The sequence below is a fragment of the Chinchilla lanigera genome, unplaced genomic scaffold, assembly GCF_000276665.1.
Source record: "Chinchilla lanigera isolate Chin_1 unplaced genomic scaffold, ChiLan1.0 scaffold00114, whole genome shotgun sequence".
Classification (NCBI taxonomy): domain Eukaryota; kingdom Metazoa; phylum Chordata; class Mammalia; order Rodentia; family Chinchillidae; genus Chinchilla; species Chinchilla lanigera.
Genome location: NW_004955515.1, coordinates 2656907 through 2679071, shown reverse-complemented (window position 1 = coordinate 2679071; position 22165 = coordinate 2656907). Strand labels below are relative to the sequence as shown.

The following is a 22165-nucleotide window of genomic DNA, read 5'->3' as shown; positions in this document are numbered from 1 at the left end:
TCAGATTCTAAAAGCCAGGCAGCCCCTGATGCTGTGACGACTGCCACAAAGAAGGCCGTTTCAGCAAGAAAGGAGCCCAGGTCGAGGTTCAAACCCACCCAACCCGGGAAGCAGAGTCACCTCAGGCTGCAGACCCCGGGCACAGGCTGCACACATCCCTCCCAGAAAAGCCCGGCCTGCGGCCCATGCTGGAGCATCAGTCTGCAGTCTACTCCAGGGGCTCCTCACTCAATGCACGCCAGAGCCACCTGGCCTGATGCCTTCGCAGGCCCACGGCCAGCCTCTTCCTCTACGCCTGTCCACCAGGTACAGCCTTGGTAGAATAAAGGACTGGAAAAGAAGGCACCAGAGGGGCCCAACTGTCCCTGGAGGGTAACAACCACACAAGGAGGGCAAGGGGAGGCGGGAGGCCTCAGCTTCCCAAAGGCCCTCTGTTCTGAGGGCCAGGAAAGGGTCAAGCTGGTCCCACTGGCTTCCACTGTGTGAGAGCAAGACCACAGGTGCCTCTGACCCCTGGAGCGGACACGGTCAGGCCTGGCCACGGGAGGACGACAGGAGCAGAGCATGGGAGGAAGAAGTATTTCTCCAGCCAGAGGCTGGCAGGGGCGATGCAGGTCTCACGGCTTGGCCTCAGTGGCCGGAGATGAGACCAAGGGATGCCTCTCCCTTCTACCCCTGCCCCACGTGGGTGCTGGCCTCCACCCTCCTCCCAGCCCCTCTGGCTCCTACACCAGCTTCTTCACATGCTGACACCACAGCGATGTCCATTCCCCGCGAGGCACCCATCTTTTGCCCTGCCAAGCCCAGGGGCTGGTGTGTACGAAAATCTGTTTGGCAGGAGACACACAACTGAAGACTTGTGCACTTGGCCACCCTGTTGTGTGCACCCAGCTCCCTCAGCTCCAAGAGGGCCCTCCAGGGGGCCCACCTGGTACTCCACAACCACCATCACCAGGCACGAAGGACAGAGCAAAAACCTGGCCAGGGAGCCACAGCCAGGTGTCCCATGCAGGCCCGGTCCAAAGGGGCCCAGAGGGCTAGGCGTGGTGGTGTCAGGCCCAGCTCCTCACGGAGCTGAGGCAGGAGGATCATTTGAGCACAGGAGTTCAGGGCTGGCCTAGGAAACAGTAAGACTCTGTCTCTCAAAAATGAAAACCAAAACCAAACAAACAGAGCTCACACCACAGGAGCTGTACAAAGGTCAGTCTCTATAGTCCATGCCTGTGGGGCCTATGCAGGACCACCAGCTGCCAACAGGCCCCACATTCACAGGGCACAGGCCTCTCTGGGACTCCCAGAGCTGATTTAACAAGGGACAAGTGACAGCTTACAAGTCGTAGTAACTTCTAATCATTTAAGTTTGTTTGAAAAGTAAGCTGGATCATCATTAACTTCGAGCCTCCCCTCTAGAGCACAAGCCATCTGCCGGGAGCTGCCAAAGCAGGGCTGGATCTCAAGTATGCTCTGGTTGGAATCTCACCCTTCCAGAGCAGACCCCATGAGAATGTTCTCCAACACCGTCAAAATGCTCCTATGTCTGCAGAGAGAACACCAGACTCAATATTTTTGGCTTTTAAACATCCTGGAACAGGTCAACAGAACCCCTGTTCTAGAAGCTCTGGGGTCACTTTTTAAAACTTTGAATGTGCTGTGTGTGGTGGCACACGCCTACAATCCCAGCAACTCTGAGGTAGGAGGGTCCAACTCCTGGACCAGCCTGAGCAACTTCAGAAGCCCCTGTCTCAAAATAAAAGTCTCTCACAAAATGCTGAGGATGTAGCTCAGTGGTAGAGCACTTGCCACACACTTGAGGCCCTGAGTTCAATCTCCAGTATTGAAAAAAAAATCCCAACAACGTATCAACCAACCTCTAAATTATTACAGTAATAGAAGCAACTCTATGAACCATACCACAGGCACAGGTCAGCAAACTGGCCTTTGGCCCTAGTCTGGCCTCTTGCTAATTTTCGTAAATAAAGTTTCATTGGCAATGGCCCTGCCCACGCATGATGCTATCGTCTATGGCTGCTTTCACAGTGTGAGGGCAGGCAGGGCTGGGCAGTTTTGACAGGGACCCCGGGACCTTCACAGCCTTTAGTCTGGCTCTTTCTGGAGAAGAGCTGGTTGACTCCTCGCACCAGCCTCCTGCTGACTGTCTAGTGTTTTCGCAGACCCGCCCCACAGGAAGGCATCAGAAGGCTCTGCTGCTGCCAGCCCAGCCAGGAAGGTGGTGGGCAGTGAAGGCCGAGCAGGAAGACTGCACGGACATGGAGGCAGCCTTGGCCCACGGACAGGGCACGCCCCAACTCACCTGTGGCCTGGCAGAAGAGGTGGAAGGTCCCCAGCACATGCACCTGCTGTGCCTGGTCACTCAGGAAGGGCGGCAGCAAGGCGACCTGCGTGCGGCTGTCATGCCCTGGGCCCGGGGCTGGCCAGGGGCTCCAGGGAGAGGAAGACGAGTCGGGACCCAGACAGGACAGGGAGGAGGAGCCAGGAGGAGGAAAGGGCTTAGGAGATGAGGCTGTGAGACAGAGGACAGAAAAGAAAGGGCACTGAGGAGGGCGTCGTCAAGATCGAGTCCCAGGCCAGAGAAGGCAGGAAGCGGACAGGTGGGGATGAGGACAGATCTGGGGGCCACCCCACTGGGGCCACCCCACAGCCCCCACAAGTGACACCTGCCTAAATGAATGACAGAAGCCTCTCATTTATTCGAGTATTTTCCACATGGATACAAGATAGAAAAATAAAAACAAAGGAAATCTTATAAAACACAGAAGTTTACACCACAAAGGATGAACTCGTATCATGCTGAAAGGTGAGACTGTCCACACAGGAACACAGAAATCCAGAGTTTATTGTTCTCTGCCACAGAACAAAAGTCCTCCTCTGCGTGGGTATTTACAAAGCAGGAGACGGAGTGTAAAACAAACAAAGGTTAAAACCATACCGCTCCTTTACATCTGTAACGATAGCAGCAGAGGCCAGGCTGGGACAGTGGCCGTGTGCACCAGATGTGTGGTCACAGCCACAGCCAGAGGCGCAGCTGCCATGGACCACTTGTCTTCCAGGAGTGAGGGGACAGCTCCGTGGGGCCGAGGACAGAGTCTAGGTGGCAGTGGGGATGAGATGGAAGCAAGAAGAGACGGGAGATGTTCAGAGAACCCAAGACATCCTTGTGAAGGCTCCACCCCCAACAGGAGGGCTGGCCTGGCAGCTGTAGGTGTGGCTTGGTAACACGCTCCTCCCCTAGGGCAGCCTGATCGTCAGTGCCTGGACCCTTCTTCAGGCGACACCTCCCAGTGTGTGCAGGGCAGGCTTCTTCTTCACCAAAGTTAAAAATATAGAGAAATAAAATCTCTCTGAAAATGATGCTTCCAAGGACTAAAGTAATAAGTAAAAAGGTGAGTGCTAAGAGATGTGATTTTTAGGTCTATACTTCTAAAAGCAGAAAGAATGCATTTAGCAAAAAGTAAGTCTATCCCTGAGAATCGTAAGCAACGTAAGCCATATTCCAATATACAACAAAATCTGGAAGATGAACATCTTTTTCTAAATATTAAAACATCTGCTCCGGTAATGAAAAAAAAATGACCTACAACTCAACACAATCAAAGCAAAATCCTAAAAAATAATTCAATGGAAGAAAAGGTCCGTGCCAATCTGGACAACAGGCAATAAGTTACCAATCTGATAAACTAAAACGTCATTTCCAATCTGGAATGAAATTAGCTTTTAGTGGCTGCTATGGGGAAGGGAAGAGGAAGGAGCCCTGTGCAGCCGATGGAACTCAGTCGTCTCTCCCCCATGACACAAAGGGCTCAGGTCAGGGCCACCACCTGCAAAGAGGTCGCCCAGTGCTCCACCCACTGCAGGACTTGGACCGGACGCGATACTTGTTTTCCCAAAGCACAAAGAGGAACAAGTCACAGGCTCAACCCGAGAGAAAAACAAGACTAAGGATTGCTGCACGGTGACAAGACTGGAGACTCGGGTACTGAACAAGTTAAACACAAAACTCCCCACAAAGGGACTGCAAGACACCCGCAGGAATGTGCCTCAGTCTCCATCTGCGTCCGAGTCTGCAAACTTCAGTTCACACTTGACGTCGAATGGCTTGTCTCTGGCAGAGAGCTCGTCTATCCTCTGTGAGTCCTCCCTGTCCGTAGGGACTTTGCTGGTGATGGTATCTGGCTCTGTCTCATAGCCGGTGTCCAGGGCTGGCCGGGGCTGCTCTCCGTTCTGCTGGGAGAAGCTCCCAGGCTCCACCAGTGTCTCCTTCACACTCTGCTCCAGGTCCGAAAACTCCGGCTTGGGCTGCTTCTTGCCAAGCAGCAGGGCTGAGCGGAACTTCAAGCACTGCCCGGGGAGGTAGCCCTTGTAGCAGTTGTAGGAGAAGAGGCAGAGGAAGAGCACAAAGAGGAAGAGTGAGAGAGACATGAGGAGGCGGTTGTCACTGGACTTCAGGTACATGGTCTTCTCTGAGTGCAGCTGTGGCACCGTGTTGATGACAATCTTGGGCTCGCAGGATGTGCTGGTGGGTGCCGGCCTGGGTGGTGGGGTGATGGGCCCAGGGGAGGTGGCCCGTACATCCGGGCTGGGGGGAGAAGACCCCTGGGTGGCTGCTGCAGGCACCCTGGAGGTGGCCTGAAAGGCCGGTGAACTGGGGGCTGGTGAGGGCCGTGGGAGCACCTTCACCTCCAGCTTGGCCACCACCTGGGAGACCGTTTTGTTCCTGACCCTCTCTTCTGCCAGGCACTGGTACACCCCACTGTCTCCTTCTGACAGGTTGAAGATGAGCAGGTTTTTCCTGCCCATCAGACCATACTTAGGGCTCTCAGCCTTCAGCACACCATTCTGGAACTTCCACACCACCCGGGCTAGGTTGGACTTTTGGGAGCATTTGAGTTCTGCCGTGTCTCCGTGCTTGAAAGGACGCTGCGGGGAACTTTCTTTAATCTTATCTGGAACATCAAAATAAATGTGCACAGCATCAACAACCCTGGTGGCTTACTTGATTGCGTTAAAAAATAGGTCAATTCCCACAAGAGGATACAAGTTTCACCCACTGGAGCAAGATGGAATCTTCCAGAACAACTAGGAGATAAAGACATGCGTGACCACAGAAGCAAAGATGAGCCCTGATGGCAGCCCTTGGGGACAAGGAAATCAGAGGTGGCCCTCAACAGCGGAAAGCCCACATCTCCACCCTGAATCCACCAGGCTGGGGAGACAGAGCAGAGGCCAGCTCTGTGCCCGGTGGCATGGCTTCAGTCTAACACCGAACACTTTGCTAGTGGCTGCAGGAAAGACTGGCTTTTGGGGCACTGGGCATCCTGCTCTTCTCTTCTTTCATCTTGTGACTGCTGTCTGCTCAGAAGGGAGAGGGGTCCTAGAGCTGAGGCCACACCTGTCCTGACACACTAGCAAAGTGTGTGCAACTCCTGGCCCAGCCCCACCCACTGTGGGTCACCATGCTGTCCCCCCACAACTGTTACAGGGAATGGGGTTCCCATGGGGAAGCTGCTTCCCTTCTATCCAAATGTGCTGGATAAGAATTTTGGATTTCTGATGTTTTTCAGATTTTGGAATGTTTGTGTATAATGATATACGTTGGGGAGGGGGCCCAAGTCTGAACATGAATTCATTTATGTTTCATGTGCACCTTATACACACTGCTTGAAGATAATCTTATACAATGTTTTAAATCATTCTGAGTACAAAACAAAGTTCCATGGTATGGAGTTTTCCACTTGAGACATCATGTTGGCACTCAAAGGATTTTAGATTTGTGGTTTGGGGATTAAGGGTACTTGACTTGTACTCATGGTCTCCTTTCTTTCCACTCCTATCAGGTTTTGAACCCAAAACTAAGCAGAACTGAGAAGAGGACTGTTTGGGACAACGTGCCTTCCAGTGAACCGATACACCCTACATGGCCTTGGACATTCTTTCTGCAATCAAAGGGACAGAGAGACCTAGGCCTGCTATGCGATGCCTGACCTCTATTTTAAGCAGAGAAAGGAAACGAAGCACACAAACATCACACCACAGCAGCACACAAAATGTTGCAAGAGTCGGCCAATTCTCGGGAATGGAACGGGAATCCACTCACCGGGGCATGAGGATGTGTCGCCACTCATCTCCTGAATCCATGCCCTGCAAAACAGCCAGTACAGTTACTGGTTCCTGGCCCACGCCCATGGGGGGGCCCTTCGGGCAGTGCACCTCGCCCATACCTGCTGGCACCCTCGGACTGGTGCACGGTGACACAGGCAGCCTCGGCTAGGCTCCAGGCGCAGTAAGGGTCCCGCGCCAGTATGCAGTCCTGACAGCTGCTGTGCTTCCCGCAGAAGGCGAGCGGCGCCTGCACCACACCTGAGTTGGAGCCGGCATAGACAAACCTCCTGCCCTGTGCATGGGAAGACAGGAGAGCAGGCATGGTCGGCTGTCACCATGGCAGGGCTCTGAGATGTGGTGCTGGGGAAGCAGGGGGCTCTTCCCAACCTGAGGTAGAGCAAGGCTGGTGGGTTCTATGACAGACTCAGTAGGCTTGCACGGAAAAGTAGGCGGGTGGTGTCTCCTTCCCATCTGCTTCCCTGCCTGTCTGGGTCCCACCAGCTGGCAAAGCGCACCCTGCACCTAAGTCTTCCTGGGACTTAGGAAGCTGGAAACCTCCCATGGAAGCGGAACTGTTCCCATGGAACTGGAAGCGGTTCCTATGTCCTCTAGGCAGTGCCTGTGGAGCAGGGGGCTCTGCCCTGCCCTCCTCGTAGGGAGACAACATTAACAGCAGTCAGAAGCCGGAGGGCACAGCCTCTGAAGGCTGTTTTCACCCCTGTGCGTGAGACACCTTTGGACAGGGCCTGGGCCGCCAATGATGTGTCACCAGCCCGTGTCACCACCTGCACCCAGCACCCAGGTCGTGTGGTCACTGTGCAGGGGTGAAGTGGTAGCCTCGGGCAGGTTGTGGGGAGGGAGGGACCATCCTAGGGGCCTCTGATCCTCCCTGTCCTCCAGGACATTCAGCCCGGCTTCTCCCTGATGGCTCTGGGAGGAGCATCCTGAAGTCAGGCTGTTACAGCTGAGTCCCACCACATGGATTCCAGCAAGCAAACACAGAAGGGAAGGGGAGCGAAGGGCAGCAGAGCCTCCCAGGAGGGCGTCTGGCAGGACCCACCACTAACAAGGCCCACCAGGGATGCTAAATTTAGGGGTGAGGGGAGAAACGAACTAGGCGTGGTGGCACACCTCTGTAAACCCAGCACTCGAGAGGCTGAAGCAGGAGATGGCTGCAAGTTCAAGGCCTGGGCTACATAGTGAGACTCTGTCTCTGAAGACAAAAAACATCCCTTGGCATCTGTGGGGACTTGGCTCCTGGACCCCCACAGCTGTGTACTTGCATATGATCTAAGCGCATCCTCCAGGAGACTTTAAATCACCTCTAGACTACTTATAACACCTACAACACTACATTGTCTAGGGACTAATGACAACAAAAGAGCTCAGGCGTTTTAGTGCACCTGCAATGTTTTTTCAAATATTTTCGACCTGAGGCCAGTGGAACTGCACATGTGAAACGGCAGTAAGGACCCGAGGACGAGAGGGCTGCCCGTACCTTCTGTCTCAGTGTCTGCTCCCTTGAAAGACACAGCTCTCCATGGACTATAATGCAGGCCCACACATTCCCTGACTGCCTGCCAGAGGTGGGGCCCAGCTCCCCACCGGGGTGGCCAGACACACACATGTGGGGCGAAAGTCAAGGGCACAAAGGTGCCATGCCCAGGGAGGGCCCCCCATGGTGCCCTCCCCAAGCCGTGCACCCAGAACAGTGCAGAAAAACCACCAGACACTGTGAAAGACCTGACTGGGTCTCTCCAAGCCTACCTGGCTGGGGACAAGGACCGATGGAGGAGCTGTGATGCCCAAATGCATTGTGGGGCCTGGGGGGGTGCACATGGGTGGGGGGTGAGCGATGCCAGTGTGGTGCAGGGTGCAGATAATGGGGCCAAATCCATGGGACACGGAAGGCTGGGTGGGGCACAAGAACCCTCTGTGCCCTCCTTGCCACTCTTCTGTAAATCACAAACTATTTCAAAATGAAAAATTAACAAGGTGAATAAAAACACTTGGCGGAGGAGATGGTAAAAGCATCACAATGCACTGTGTACATCTGCCTAGTCCCTGCCGTGAATGCGATCACGAGGTACAGCAAACAGTCCTGATAAAAACACAAATTAAACAAAAGCAAAACCCCCCAGTGCCCGGTAGGCAGTGCATGGTAGCAGTGGGGTGTGCTGAGGACCCCTCCTTCCCCAGGCCCGGTCTCTGCTAACTCCTGCGTGTGCAATCCAAGGGTGGATGGCAAAGGACACTCGTGTGGGCAATGAGCCAGCGAAGCTCCCTTCTCGGTGCCGGTGCCGCACAACCTGACTTCACTAGCGCAGGGCGTCTGCTGAGACACATCCTAGTCCCGGGCACCCACAGGCAGGAGCTCACACCCAGGCTCACAGCGCATTGGCCACAGTTGGCAGGAGAGCGCTACCATGATCAGTGTGGAGAGACAGACCTGGTTTGTCCATACAACAGAGTACTATTTAGCCTCCAAAAGATGGACAGCCTGACACACGCAACCACACTGAGGAAGCCTGCAGAAATGGTGAGAAGAGAAATGAGCCAGCACAGAAAGCGCACGTGGTGCGCCTCCTCTCACGTGGAGGACCTAGCGGCGTCTCACTCAAGAGACAGAATGGTGGGTACCAGGGACAGGGAATGGGGAGTCTGGTCTATGGGACAGTTTCAGTTCAAGAAAATGACCAAGTTGTGAGGATGGACAGTGTGATGGCTGCAGACAGTCAATGTGCTCAAGGCCACTTCAAAGCAGGGAGAAGGGGCAGTGAAACATCCACCACAGCTGTAGCAAATGGGGAGGGGTCAGGTGCTGGTCCGTTTCCCAATGGCAGGCTGCTGGGGGTTGCCCACCAGCTTTCCACACACGAGGTTGCCAGCATGGGAGTTGGGGGGCACTGATCAGCACTCCCACTGCCATGGCAGCATAGCTGGGTGGGCATGGAAACTCCTGCCCTGGGATGAAGAGGAGGTGGGGGACCCCATACAGGTGAACTGTCTGTAAACCATTCACTGCAGCAGGGCCAAGTCCTCCCTGCAGCAGCTCCTGTGGGGACAGGTGAATTGGGTGGCCCAGCACGACCACATCCACCTGCTCTTCCTCCCTGTGGGGCCCGTGGCTGACTCCTTCGTGACAGATGTCTGCAGGACTGACCTGTAACCATTCCCACACAGGACCTGTCTTAGCTACCTTTCTCTTGTTGCTGAGACAAAATACCCAACACCCAAAGTTAAAGGGGAAAAGGTTTGTTTAGCTCACAGTTTGCAGAGGTTTCAGTCTATAATCAGCTGGCTCCGAGGAAGGGCAGCAAGAGAGAAACAGATCATGGTGGGCAGCAAAGCAACAAGGGGGCCTTGGTAGCTTTTTCTGCCCCTGTTACACTCTCTCTAGGCTACTGGCATTAGGGCACTGCCAAACCAACCAGTGGACTGATTTAGTAATCACACACCCTTACTCCCAGCATTGCACCATGAATTAGTCAAGCACTGTAGATCCAGCCACCTGTGAAAAAGCCCCATCTATGACTGCATGAGACTTTTGGGGACATCTGGACATGAGCCATCACAGGGCCTCCTGTCTGCTTTGGGGGTCAGTACCAGGTGCCCTAGAATCTGACACAAAGGGTCCTGAATTCATTCTGATGACCCCTCCCAGGGCTTACCCTCTGGGTGCGGCACCAGCCTGGCTGAGGCAAACGGGCAGCACAGCAGCCCCAGAGGACCCCAGGGGCAAGGCCAATTATGGCGGGGGAGCAAACACCCACCCTGCACAACTCCAGGCACTTTCACGTGCTGCCAACTGAGAGGCAGCACCAGCCCAGACAGCAGACATGTATTACAGTGGCTGAGAGGGGAAGTAGTCAGGGGACGGCAGTTTGAAAGCAACCCCAGGCTCCTAAAGCTTCGTGGACACAGATAAAAGGGAAGAGAAGGGCTGGGATACAGCTCTGTGGCACAGCACTTGTCTGGCAAGCACGAGGTCCTGAGTTCAACTCCTAGTACAAAAAGAAGAAAAGAAAGAAAAAAAAAAGGGAAGAGGATAGGGGTCCCTAGGGAGATGCTTACAAATATGGACCTGCCCAAGAGGTCAGCCCTGGTCCTGCCTGCTGCCCCTTCCTCTGCCCATGGCACCAGCTCCAAGCAGGCAGCATCCAAGGGCTATGTGAGGATTGGCTCCCGAGAAGGGCTGTGTACTGTGCCACACCAGAGACGGGCAGCAGGGTAGCCAAGTGCACTCTGCCACACTCAGGAAGTGGCGCAAGTGAGAGGGGCAGAGCCAGGCAGTTCTGCTAACTGCAGGTGTAACGCAGGGCTCATCTCAGCGGGTCGAGGTGAGCAGCCCACCCACAGCCCCTCACCAGGCAGCCTCTCCCGGAGGGCAGATGGCCGCGTCGCAGGCAGACCCTGGCATCTGCTCTGTGCTGAGCCCCGTCTGCAGCTCTGTGCAACTCCCTGCTCCATCAACATTAAAACAGGGGCAGCACCAGTTCCTCAGGCCACTGAGGCATGCTGGGGACCAAAAGCCGCAGTCAGCGGACCACACCTCGCCCTGTGGCTTTCTCTACGGCCCTCCAGCTAAGGGGTGGGAGGTGTGGAGGGGTTGGTTCACTGACTGTGGTCCTGGGCACTGAACTCAGGGCCTTCACACTGAGCTACTTCCCAGGCCTTTTTCATTTGTTTTTTGAGACAGCGTCTTGCTAAGTTGCCCAGATTTGGCTGAAACGTGCAAACTTCTTGCCTCCCAGAGTGTGTGCCACCATGTCAACTGGGGTTTTACATTTTTAAATGACTGAAAAAAAATCCAAAGACCAGTATTTTATGCCTCTTGGGATGTGCAAAGCTCAGCGTCCACAGGTAGCCTCACTCATCTGTGTCTCAGCCACAGCTAGCGGCAGCCACCATGGCAGAGCTGGGTATGTGCCCGAGGTGCCCAGCCCCCAAAGCCTCAAATGTCTGCCACCCAGCCCCGGGCCTGAGAGACCTGGGCAGCTGCCCACCGCCAGGCTGACCATGGATCTCAGAGATGAATGGCAGCCGAGTATGGCCACCACCCAGCCTCCTGTGGGGCCTCTTTACCTTCTTCGAGGAGAGCAGCAGAGTCTGCACTGGCTCGGAGTCCTGGAAAAGCTGGGTCTCCTCAATGATGTGTACCTCGCTCTCGAGGTTCACGGCTTTGTGCAGGGCTCCTCGATCTGCAAGGTCAAAGCCGGGCTCAGGGAGGCAGCTGGGGAGGACACACTAAGGACTCCCAAGTCCCGAGGCCATGCTCGCCCTGCTACAGGCTCATCGGGATGCTCAGGACAGGGGCAACTTTGCATGAGAAAGGGAAAAAAATGCTTTTGGCAAAATAAGTGACTGGAAACAAGTTACAGGTTATTCTGATTCTCTTATAAAGAATACACCCCTGATCCATGGCTGAGTCCAACAACCTTCATCCTCAGTCAGCACGGTGACATCGGGGCCCAGATCCCAGGTGCAATGGTCCATGTGGTTAGAGGTTGGAGGGGGGTCATCCCTGGAAGGATCCTAGCAGGCAGGCGAGGCAGGGCACACATAAGGTCACCTGGGGCTCTCCCAGGGCGGCCACAGGCCCCATCCCAGAAACACTCATCTCAGCCCAGGGTACATGGTCAAGGTGGGTCTCCAGGGACACAGTGCAGGGCAGGGTGAGTCTCAAGCCATACAGGGTGCAGGGACAAGGTCTCCTGCTGCAAGTCAGTGAAGGCCAGGCTGGCTGTTCCCCCCGGACAGTCAGCCCCTCCCCCAGCCCAGCCACCCCGGGCATCATCCAGCTCAGCTGGAAAGGGGATCCTCCGCTTCAGCTGACCCCAGGTACAGGCCAGAAGCTGCAGGTCGGTGCCCTGGTGGCCCAGCTGTGGGGATTTCCTTTCACATGGTCACACTTAGGTCACATGAAGGGAGAGGCCAGATCCACCCACAAAAGACTTAGTGGATTTCCCAATTCTCTTACACGCCGTGACTGGCTCGCCCTCAGCACCCACCTGTGCTGACAAACATGACGTCATAGACGGTCCCATCCAGGGCCTGGGTCCTGTCAACCACAATCTGCGTGTAGTTCACGTCCTTTTTGATTAACTTGGGCCTGTTGTCTATCGGGGTGATGGAATCGTCCATCAGAGGGTGGTCTTTGACGAACTGCAGCGTCTTGTCAGGCAGGCTCAAAGAGCTGGTATAGTTGGCTGCCCGCGCCTCACTGTCGATGCACTGTGGGGCCGATCACCAGCCGTTACCACACACGCCCACAGCCCAGCACCTCGCAGCACTGAACCCCAGCAGCTGCTGAGCAGGGGGACCGCTGAACAGGGGACGCCTCAGAAGGCGGCTAACAGTGGACGGTCAGGCAGCCTTGCCCCAGGAATAGGAGGACACGTTTACTTTGTGGTCCTGGAGATTGAACCCAGGAGCTTGTACATGCTAGGCTACTGCTCCACTCTTGAGCTACACAGACCTAGCACTTTTCATTTTTTAAGACAGGGTCTAAGTTGCCCAGGATGGCCTTGAACCTGTGATCCTCCTGCCTCAGCCTCCCAAATAACTCTAACTACAGGTATACACCCCCATGCCCAGGAGGGGACATGGTATTAAAGCATATCCATGACATATAATTGTGTTTTATGATTCATAATTAGTGGAGCAACTTTTATGCATTTATAAATGAGAAGACTCACCAAGTCTTTGAATCTGAAAACTACTTAGTATCCAAAAACTTTCCCACGTGAAGGCAAGCACAATAAGCACTGCTGAAAAACAGCCTGATTTTAATGCCATAAAAACTAAAGAACAGGAAGGAATTTTTCCCATTCTTGTTTCCTGATGTGCAGAAAACACAATCCTTACCACATGTGACCATGCTTTACTGAGTGGCAGGCATAGGAGGAACGGAGACCAGGTCAGGGCAAGACGCCCAGCAGGGTGCCCGACTGGGCACGGTCGTGAGGACCAGGTGCCAGCCTATACTACTCCGGAAAAATGTGGGTGGCCAGGTCAGTGTAGAAACTTCTTTTTACCTAAAATTTATAATTTTCATGGGGAAATAATGTGACTGCTACTGATGAGTGGACAGGGCAGCCTGTGTGCACACAGTGCTTGCTGGGAAATCATGTTTTTCTGCAGGAAACTGAAAAGGAAGGACCTGAACGTATTATGCAATGTGCATTTCACCCCGCGGCTCCTGCGAGCGGCTCACTTTCCTGTCTGGCCTGTGTGTGGCAAGAGCTGTGACACAACACATGGACAAGGAGGGGACAGAGGAGGGAGGAGCCTGCTGCTAACTCGAGGCCCAGTGGGTGCCAGGCAGGTACAGAGGAGACCTGCAGGCACCTGGGCCTGGCACAGGGAGAATGCCCCTCGTCCATCCCAGCCGGAGCCCTGCTCACCGCTCCAGGCCGTGGCGTGGGCACCGGGCCGTTGTAGCGCACCCACTTGGTGTGGGACTGCTCCACCGTGGCGCTCTGCATGTACTTCCCGCGGGAGAAGACGGCCTCCACTGTGGACAGGTTGTAGGCGCACACTGCGGACAGTCCCACGTTGTTCCTGAGGATGGAAGCCGTAGGAGTGAGGAGGGTGGTGGCTGCAGAGGGCGCACCCCGCCCACCCACCTGCTTGCCCGCCGAAGTTGCTCACAGCTGCGGGGTGAAGAGTGCGTAGAATATTGGCTCCTTCAGGCCCGGGCCCCGCAGCACAAACACATCCCGCAGCACATTGAAGACCAGACCGCTGTCCGGCCGGGAGCAGATCAGCCGGGCCTTCAGGAAGGACGTCCATTTCTTCTGCAGGGTCCTCAGGCCGCCCTGGTCCCCCTGAAAGCCCAAGACAGGACATGGCAGTGCAGTGGAGGACGTCCTTCGGCGCCCCGCAGAGCGAAGGTCCGAGACCTCAGTGCCACGAGTAAGCTGGCGCAGAAACAAGACAGACTGGAGGACTGTGAGGACAGCTGAGACATCACAGCCACGACAGCCCTACCACGCCGCTACCCTCACAGCTGTAACCTGTGCTGCCTGTGGTCCCGACAACATGTGCCCTGTGGCCAGAAGGCGCTGCAGCCCACCTCAGGGGCCATGGGGCCCGGGATGTCCCTCCTGGAGACATCCCATCCTATCCTTCCTTCACCTCACGGGCCCTTCTGCAGCACCTCCTAAGGCACGGGTGTTGGAAGACAGTTATAAAGGGCACCTGGCTGTGCGGCCTGCACAGAACCAGCTGTCCCCCTTATCTGCAGTGGCACCCTCTGCAGTTGCAGCCACGTACACTCAGTCACAATCCAGAAGTAGTCTGACTCTTGAGAAAGGCCATCCACCTAACTTTTACTGCAGTGCATTATTACAGCCAGTCTATCTTACCCTTAAGTCACTGTTGCTAATCTCTCACTCTGTCTAATTGGTAAGTCACATGCTAACATTTAACTGACAAGTTACAGGAAGAAATACACAGCTGACACAGTTCTATGCACAGCCTGTGTTTCGGCTCTGAAACACAGGCCCGTGCTGGGGCCGTGGGCAACCCTGTGACAGGGAGTGACAAGTCTTCTTGAGCTAGGAAATCTGAATGCAGAGGAAGAGAAAATCAAAAGTCCTCACTTATTTTGCACCAATGAAAACATACTTCATTCTCATTTTTACTGTGCCATCACAGGAGAACTAAGTATTTTTAATAAAAGAATTCACTTTCCTTGTAATGTTTATACACTACAGTCGCACTATGTCCACAGCCACTGGCCTCGCTGGCCTTCAGTCCTCAGGAGTGGCCAAAGGCTCAATGGCACAGGTGGGGGACAAGGAGCTGGGTTTGCTCACTGGTCTTGGGCAGCAGCGACCACACTTGTAGGAAAACAAATGACTCTGCAGGGACAGCAGGAGTCCACTGAGATCTGCAGGGCTGCGGCCTCCATCTGGAGCCTGTTCACGGAGGCTCCTGCCGGCCCCAGGGCCAGCAGCACGCCAAGTCCAAGGCAGTCTGCCTCAGCTTCCTGTTGGACCAAAGCCATAGGAAGGAGGAGGGTTCTGAGCCCTGCTGCCTGCAGGGCTTTGAAGGCGCCCTGCCTTCCACACACCCCCTGGACAACACCCCAGACACTGAGGCCCTTGTGAAGTTGTCTCCAGGTCATTGAGGTACACAGCAAGGCAGCCACAGGAGCCCTGGTTAGGGATGGCCTGGGCAGCTGATAAAGCAAGAGCAGATGCTGGAGTACAGAGTGGCCACTTTGTGCACTGTGTGTGGACTTTGAGGGAGGGCTGTCCAAGCACTGGTGTGCTGCAGCTGTGACACCCCTGCTTCTATAACGTGACAGTGTTTAAATAGCAACTGCTGCACAAGAAAGCTACGGAGCACTGCACCTAAGGACTCCTGGGGGGCGTGTGCACCACCCCAGAGTAGCTGCTAGCGACTGCTGCTGTGTGTCCTCTGTGGTGCCCACGCCCTGGCACCCTGTCCCAACACTGCCCACTGCACACCTCCGGCTCTGCCCGAGGCACTTCTGTCGGTCATCGTTGCCCTCTTAGGCTCCCTGAGGAGCCCAACAGTGAGATTCAGACTCTAGAGATTCCAAGTCCAGCTAGGAGCCCATGGGCATGTGGAGGTCTGGGGATAGAGCATCAAAACCAGACTCCCCAAGAACTACAAGTCAGGCGGTCACATCTGGGGTGCCTACGCCGCGCAAGACACCAGAGGAAGGAAGGCCAGGCGCCAACAGGCCCTGTCACCAGGGGTGCCTGGGCATGGCGGGACACAGCGCAGGGAAAGCGGTGTTTCTGATGGTGGGGGTGGCACCATCCCTGTGGGGCTCACCTTGCACACTCTGGCGACACGTGGGATCATCAGCTTGAAAACAAACTCGTACTCCACTGACACCTCCGTGAAGAAGAAATAGACCCTGTCGTCCTCACCCTCCAGGCCATCTGGGCTTCTTCGGATCACATCGGCAAAGACAAAGCTTGGCTCTGCCGAGAGACGCGCCAGACTGTCACCACCCCCGCCCGCACCCTGTGGTGTCGCAGGCTGGCGAACAGGGCCCACAAGGACGTCCACAGAGTCTGACTTGGCGTGGAACAGTGACGGGGCTGAGCCCAGACAACACCACTCCTCTGTGCTGCCCTCCTCGGCTTCTGGGAGCTGTTCCCGATGGTGACCTCGTCCACCACAGAGCTGGGGTGGGGGGTTGCCTGGGAGGCACTCAGGGCTGCAGGGATCCAACACGGGCCCTGAACACACTCCAAGTACGGCACAGCTGTCCAAGACACCTTGGCTGCCTGATCAAGGAGCAGTCAGCTGTGCCCTGACTCAAGACACAGGATCTGCCCCTGAGCAAAAGGCTCTGAAGAACCGTGGGGGCCCACTGGCCAGCACCGGTGGGGGGAACCCTCATAAGCAGCCTGCAGTCAGTGTGGCTTGGTGTAACAAGGCACTGAGCCCTGGCCCCATTTACCCAGCCGCTGGAGGCTAGGCACGAATCTGCACTTTAATATCACACAGGAAACTGCACCACATGCCAATCTGATTACTCTGAGTGCCCTGTGTACCACCAGAGTCCCACTTTTATTAAAAAGTCTCCCAAACCCATTTTCAGGGTTGGGGTAAAAGCAGCTTTAAAAAATGCTCTGCTAGTAGAGAATAAACCAGACCAGTCATCCCTGGACCCCAGTGGCCCCTGAGCAGTACTAGGAGCACTCTTCACTGCCCTGGGGTTGACTCGAGCTTGGGATCTTCACAGCTTAGTGACAATGGAGAAATAAAACTGCACACACGCCCAGGCGCAAAGCCCTCCACCAATTGGCTGTGCTTCTTACCATTCAGCCAAGGGATCGCATACTCCGTTCTCAGAGGACTGTGGGAAGAATTTCGGGAGATGATGGGTTCACTTCCTAAAAAATTATACGACGTCCCAGAATATAGCTCTCCATCTGCAGCAGCCAGGAAGAGAAAGGAAAATGGGGTCAGCCCCTGTGGCTATGGCACCAACATGGGGACAGTCATCCAATATTATCTCTTTAAAAGCTCTCGCCCCCTGCCCCTGCCCTTGTATAAAGGGAGGATAACCTCCAGGCTTGTGGGATGCATGTCTTCATCTCCTGTCTTGCATATGTAGATAATTGTCCGTGCCACATTCAGCTGCCTTTTACAAGTTAAGGGACAATAACTAAACCAAGCAAGAATGTTCTGTATCCAGTACAACAGGTGCGAATACGGACTATCCTAATTTACAACACGCGCAACCCTGAGTCCAGCTAAGTGGCAAATATCCTAAGGCTAGACTGCACTTGTGACTGTGACCTGTGAATCCCAGAGCACAGCCCCACTGCACCTGCGTGAGCCTGACCTGGGCAGAATCAGCTCACACAGCCTCCTTTATGACCCAGTGCTGACTCCTGCGAGGCACTGCACACTGTCCTGACTGTGAGAGAATGGTGGTGACCCTTGCCAAGTCAAAAGGTCCTAAGTAAACTACTGGGGCTACAGGGTTCCCGGCCCACCAGCCTCCAGTGCTCAAGGGCCTTGCACGGTGGCAGCAGGTGGCTCTTTTGCTAATCTGATTGTCAGGCAGGACAGTGTCTTCCTTTGGGACAACGCAGAAGTGGCAGACATCAAGCAACCACAGCAGTGGCCAGTTATCCCATTGAATGGTGGTTCAAAAGCTCTCGCTAATGCATCTGCACAGAGGGACATGCATGTATTACAGTGGCAGATAATGCTACACACAGAGCAGGGAAGAGGGGTCGAGTGTCCTGTCTGGGACACAACCTCAGCCAGAAACTGCAGGGGTGAAGGAGCCTGAGCAACAGACTCACCCACGATGACGGACGTGTAGCTGTGTGCTGGGTCAAAGGGACATCTTCCCTTGCCATCTTCATTTTTCCCCAGAAACTTAAAGGATGTTAAGTTCTACAGTTGAATAAAAAAAAAATACTTCAAACATCTGAGCCGGTACTGTTGAATTCTGCAGGTTCACTCTTCTTGAAAGACCCTTGGTCCTTTTACCGGGTGCACAAATGGGTGTTGAGCCACATGGGTCCGACTTGGGCCCGTACACCAGCGCCTTGGCCAACCTACACAAGACCGCAGAGCCTCTGCTCACTCATACGCAGAATGGAGGCAGCACTGCTGACGACTTGGGAGCTGTAAGCAGGCTCAGGGATCCATACACAGGACGCACTAAGCAAGGGACCAGAAGCCCTATGTGGAACCTCCGTATCATGACCAAAGGGATTATCCAAGGAGCAGATAACACAGAACAGAACAGTGGGGCCCCCACTGCAACACTCCAGATGGATCCACAAGCTGAATATGAAAGGCAAAATCGAGCTGCACCAGGAGAAGCTGCAGGCCGTGCTTCCACCTGGGGACAGGCTCTCTTCACTAGCCAGACCTCGAGGCTGCCACGGGGAAAATGGACCAGTATGCTATTACATAAAAGCACTGGAAAGCTCTCATACAGGCAACAACAGAGCACAGCTCAACAGTAAGTGCTGAATTGGGGGTCATGCCCACAGAATGACAGGTAGCGTGTTTCCATCTCTGAAAATACAACAGCCATGTACAAATGTGTAAAGGCATCTAGGATGAAAACAGGCAAAACCAGCAAGGAAAGAACCGCGCTGGGGACGGGCCTGCTGGAAACCCAGGGAGCAGAGGGAAAGTGACAGCGAGGTCCCTGAGCCCGCCCTCATGGCCTGGAGCTCCAGAGGATGGTGAGAAGGTGCACCCAGGGTGGGTGGTGCAGAGCCCTGGAGAGGAGCCTGCTGGGAAGGCTCTTGCCAGTTGGGGCCAGAAAGCAGAAAGCCTGGGGTGCCTGAGTAGCTGTACCCTGCACCTCCAACAGGCTACAGACTCATTCAAGCAATTCAGAGTCCTCTGTTAGGCTAGGAAACTTGAGGGGGGTGACCCTGTGCTTCATCACACCTCTAAAAGATGCCTGGAGCCAATGGGGAAACCTGGATGCAGACAGGAGGTTGTATGATCCTGGAGTTATTGGTTGTTTTATTAGCTACAATGGGGAAATTGGTTATGCAGGAAGATGTCATGCCTTTTTATTTTGAGACATGGTCTGGCCAAGTTGTCCAGGCTGGCTTCAGAGTGTGATTCTTCTGCCTCAGCCTCCTGAGCAGCCATGACTGTAGTGTGCACCACCATGCCTGGTTCATTATTCTTAAGGTGTTCAGGAATCACGGATTATAGTTCAGCCAGCACACACTGCATGCACAAAAACACGTACTCCCAAGTGTGCACCCTCAGCTTACATAGGAATGACTGACTTTTCTGCAGGTTGGAATATTTCTGCTAAATTTTTCCAAAGTTGTAGGTCTAGGTTGAAATGAAATACACTACCCCCTACCTCAACCACTGACATGTCCCTGGGAAACCCAGTGCTGTAAGTTTCCAATTAACTAGACTTTAGCCAGGAAATCCTTTGATGTACACAGCTTTTGTGATACAACTGTACTTTGCTTTTCTTGCATTTATACAAAAAGAAGCATCTCCCTTTGAGGACTGACAGTCTTATTACGGAAGACTGGGGCTCCCCTGCAGCAACGACTTCCATTGCCAGCATCTGTGGGTCCAGATGGCCAGTGGCTCTCACTCCAGACATCTGTGTGTGAGCACCAAGTTCCTACGCCATTTTCTGGTAAGTTCATACTTTGTCTTATTTCTCTGACCCAAAATTAGAATTTTTTTTCCTGAGCTGTGGATGGAACCCAGGTTCACTTGCACACTAGGCAAGCATTCTACTACCAAGGTACACTTCCACCCTGGAAAATATGTTTTTTTTTTTTTTTTTTTTAACTTCCATCAATTTTGGGTTCTAAGCTTTAGAACTTAGTCTTCCCCTATGCGGGGTTTCTGTAACCTGCTGGCAACTACTGTCCGAACAGCAGGACGGAAGCTTGCGCAACCCTGCCATCCTGCCCGGATGTGACTCACCCCTTGTCTGGCATAACCACACTGTGTGCCCTTCCCACTCGCTGAGCACAGTACAGGGTCGGACACTGCCCAAGACCCCAGCATGCGCTGAGGGCTTGCTGTGTCCCAGCACACGGGATGGCTGCTGCCCAGCGTATTTTACATGTGTCAGGTTCTCCTTTAGTCCAGGGGATGGTCACTGGAAAGTATGCTTTACTTCCAGTCATTACTTAAAACACTTCTTCCTCTCTGTCATCAAACTGCTTATCTGACCATCTAAATAAAAACAACCTCTCCTAAAATAATGAGATGCAACAGGCTAATGTCCCTCTATCTGGCAACAAGGAGTGAGGAAGAGCCTTCCTGAGGACCCACGCCCGGAGGCAGGGTCACCACTCAAGAGGATGGAGGGAAGGGGTCTCTTAACTACTCAGAGAAGGTGAACTCATGGGGCAGCTCTGTGACAGGATGTATGTACACCAAGGGCCAGTACCCAATAGTGACCTCCAAGACCTGCCAGCGTACGGACCAAGGACACACCCCATGTAGGAGCCAGGCCTGACTGCCCCATGGCCTGGGCCCCCACCAAAGGAAGCCAGGCTTTCCTTTCCAAACACACAGAAGGGAGGCGTCGGTGAGGAGCTGGGATCCTGGCAGCGGGCACGTGCACCTGCCAGCAGCACACCTTTCAGAACATCTGCTGTGGCCCATCCTGCACCTTCACTGGGGCTGAGCAGCTCCAAACACTGCCTGAGCAGACCTGCACTCTCTGGGCACAGGGGTCTGAGGTCTTACCAGGTGGTCACAAGTGGGCTGGAATGCGTTGGTCCCACACACGTACAGAGAAGTGGAGCTGAGTGGCTGAAGCACTCGGATGTAGTTGAGGCATTCTGTCTACAAGGGAGAGAAAGAGCCTGTCAGCAGCTGTCCAGCTGGAAGCGCTGGCCACTGTCCACACCATGACCTCACACTGGCAGGCCTGGTACCTGAACAGGGTGCAGGGGCCACTGACTCCCTGACACAGCTCCACACCCTTGACCCTCATGCTGACCTATGTAATTTCAGCTCTGCAGAGCCCACAGGCTGTTTCGGTGCTGGGCAGAATCCCAGTTCAGCCCTGGCCACACAACAAAGCAATGAGAGCGACCTCAAACTGTGCGAGGGACACCCTCTACACAAAGAAACACACTCAACTTGCCAAACACACAAATCATTCTCCTTGCTGCCAAGCCTACCCAAGTGCACACCACACAGAACCCCTCTGGCTCTCAAGGGGCCCTGCCCTCCACTCCCTGCACACACAGAGGACTGGAAATAGTTTCTCAAGGCCCTGGCTTCACTGGAGGGGAGAGAAGCTTGACCAGAAAAGGGGGTACAGCCAGCTGTGCATCACCAAGATGCCATTTAAAAACCCACATGCTATTTTTGGCAGAAAAGGACTTGGATTATAGGTGCTAGAGTCTGAAATTAGCGCAGTCTTTTTGCTGACTAGTTTTAAAATGCCCGGATATAATTCACACTGCTCTTCCCAGTCCTGGACTGGTGGTCTGCTGTCCACCCTCCACACAGGGCAGCACAGGGCCAAGTCCCTTTCAGCTCCAGACTCCTGCAGGACGTGTGCTTCTACTGCAATGCCTGCTGACCCCTGTATTTCCTACGGTAATGCTGGATTTAGAGGCAAGCACTTCAGCAAAGGGGTTCAATACCTTGTTAAGAAAGTTTAGCAAAACAAATTCTTCAGGCTTTTAAAAAATATTTTTTTGGTTTCAAAACTAGTCAACAAATGTTGAAATTTATCATGAGTCAGCTGTCACCACCAATAACCCTGGACTCCTGAGCTCCGGAGTCTGAGAATCTGAACGTCTGCCCAGCACCAGGCAGGGCATGGCGGCACGGTGGGTGGTCAGGGGAGCATCCTGCCAGCCCTCCCTGAATGGGCTCCATGCTGTGGGGCAGACAGGTGCCAAATGCCCCCAACCTAGCAACCCCTCTGGCCTGAGGTTGCTCACCGGGAAGGCAGCACAACAAACCTTGAATTTCACACCATGTGCCAATGGGCATCAGAAATTGTTTTCTCAGTCAAAATTTTTTGAATAGATTCAATTCACACAAAGGAAGGACTATTTCT

General features: G+C 54.2%; 1 protein-coding gene across 2 annotated transcripts in view; it reads right to left on the bottom strand.

The window, feature by feature from the left end:
* Positions 1 to 2684: 2684 nt before the first annotated feature.
* Sema4d (sema domain, immunoglobulin domain (Ig), transmembrane domain (TM) and short cytoplasmic domain, (semaphorin) 4D) overlaps positions 2685 to 22165 on the bottom strand; it is a gene marked incomplete at its 5' end in the record, with an annotated part of 102572 nt that continues 83091 nt past the window's right edge. For both annotated transcript variants that reach the window (XM_005408877.2, XM_005408875.2), the window contains 11 exon segments: positions 2685 to 4961; positions 6113 to 6156; positions 6237 to 6409; positions 11203 to 11318; positions 12129 to 12351; positions 13524 to 13680; positions 13771 to 13946; positions 15931 to 16082; positions 16929 to 17042; positions 17928 to 18021; positions 20833 to 20931. In XM_005408877.2, coding sequence (XP_005408934.1) covers positions 4057 to 4961; positions 6113 to 6156; positions 6237 to 6409; positions 11203 to 11318; positions 12129 to 12351; positions 13524 to 13680; positions 13771 to 13946; positions 15931 to 16082; positions 16929 to 17042; positions 17928 to 18021; positions 20833 to 20931 — 2253 coding nt within the window. In that variant the 3' untranslated portion in view covers positions 2685 to 4056.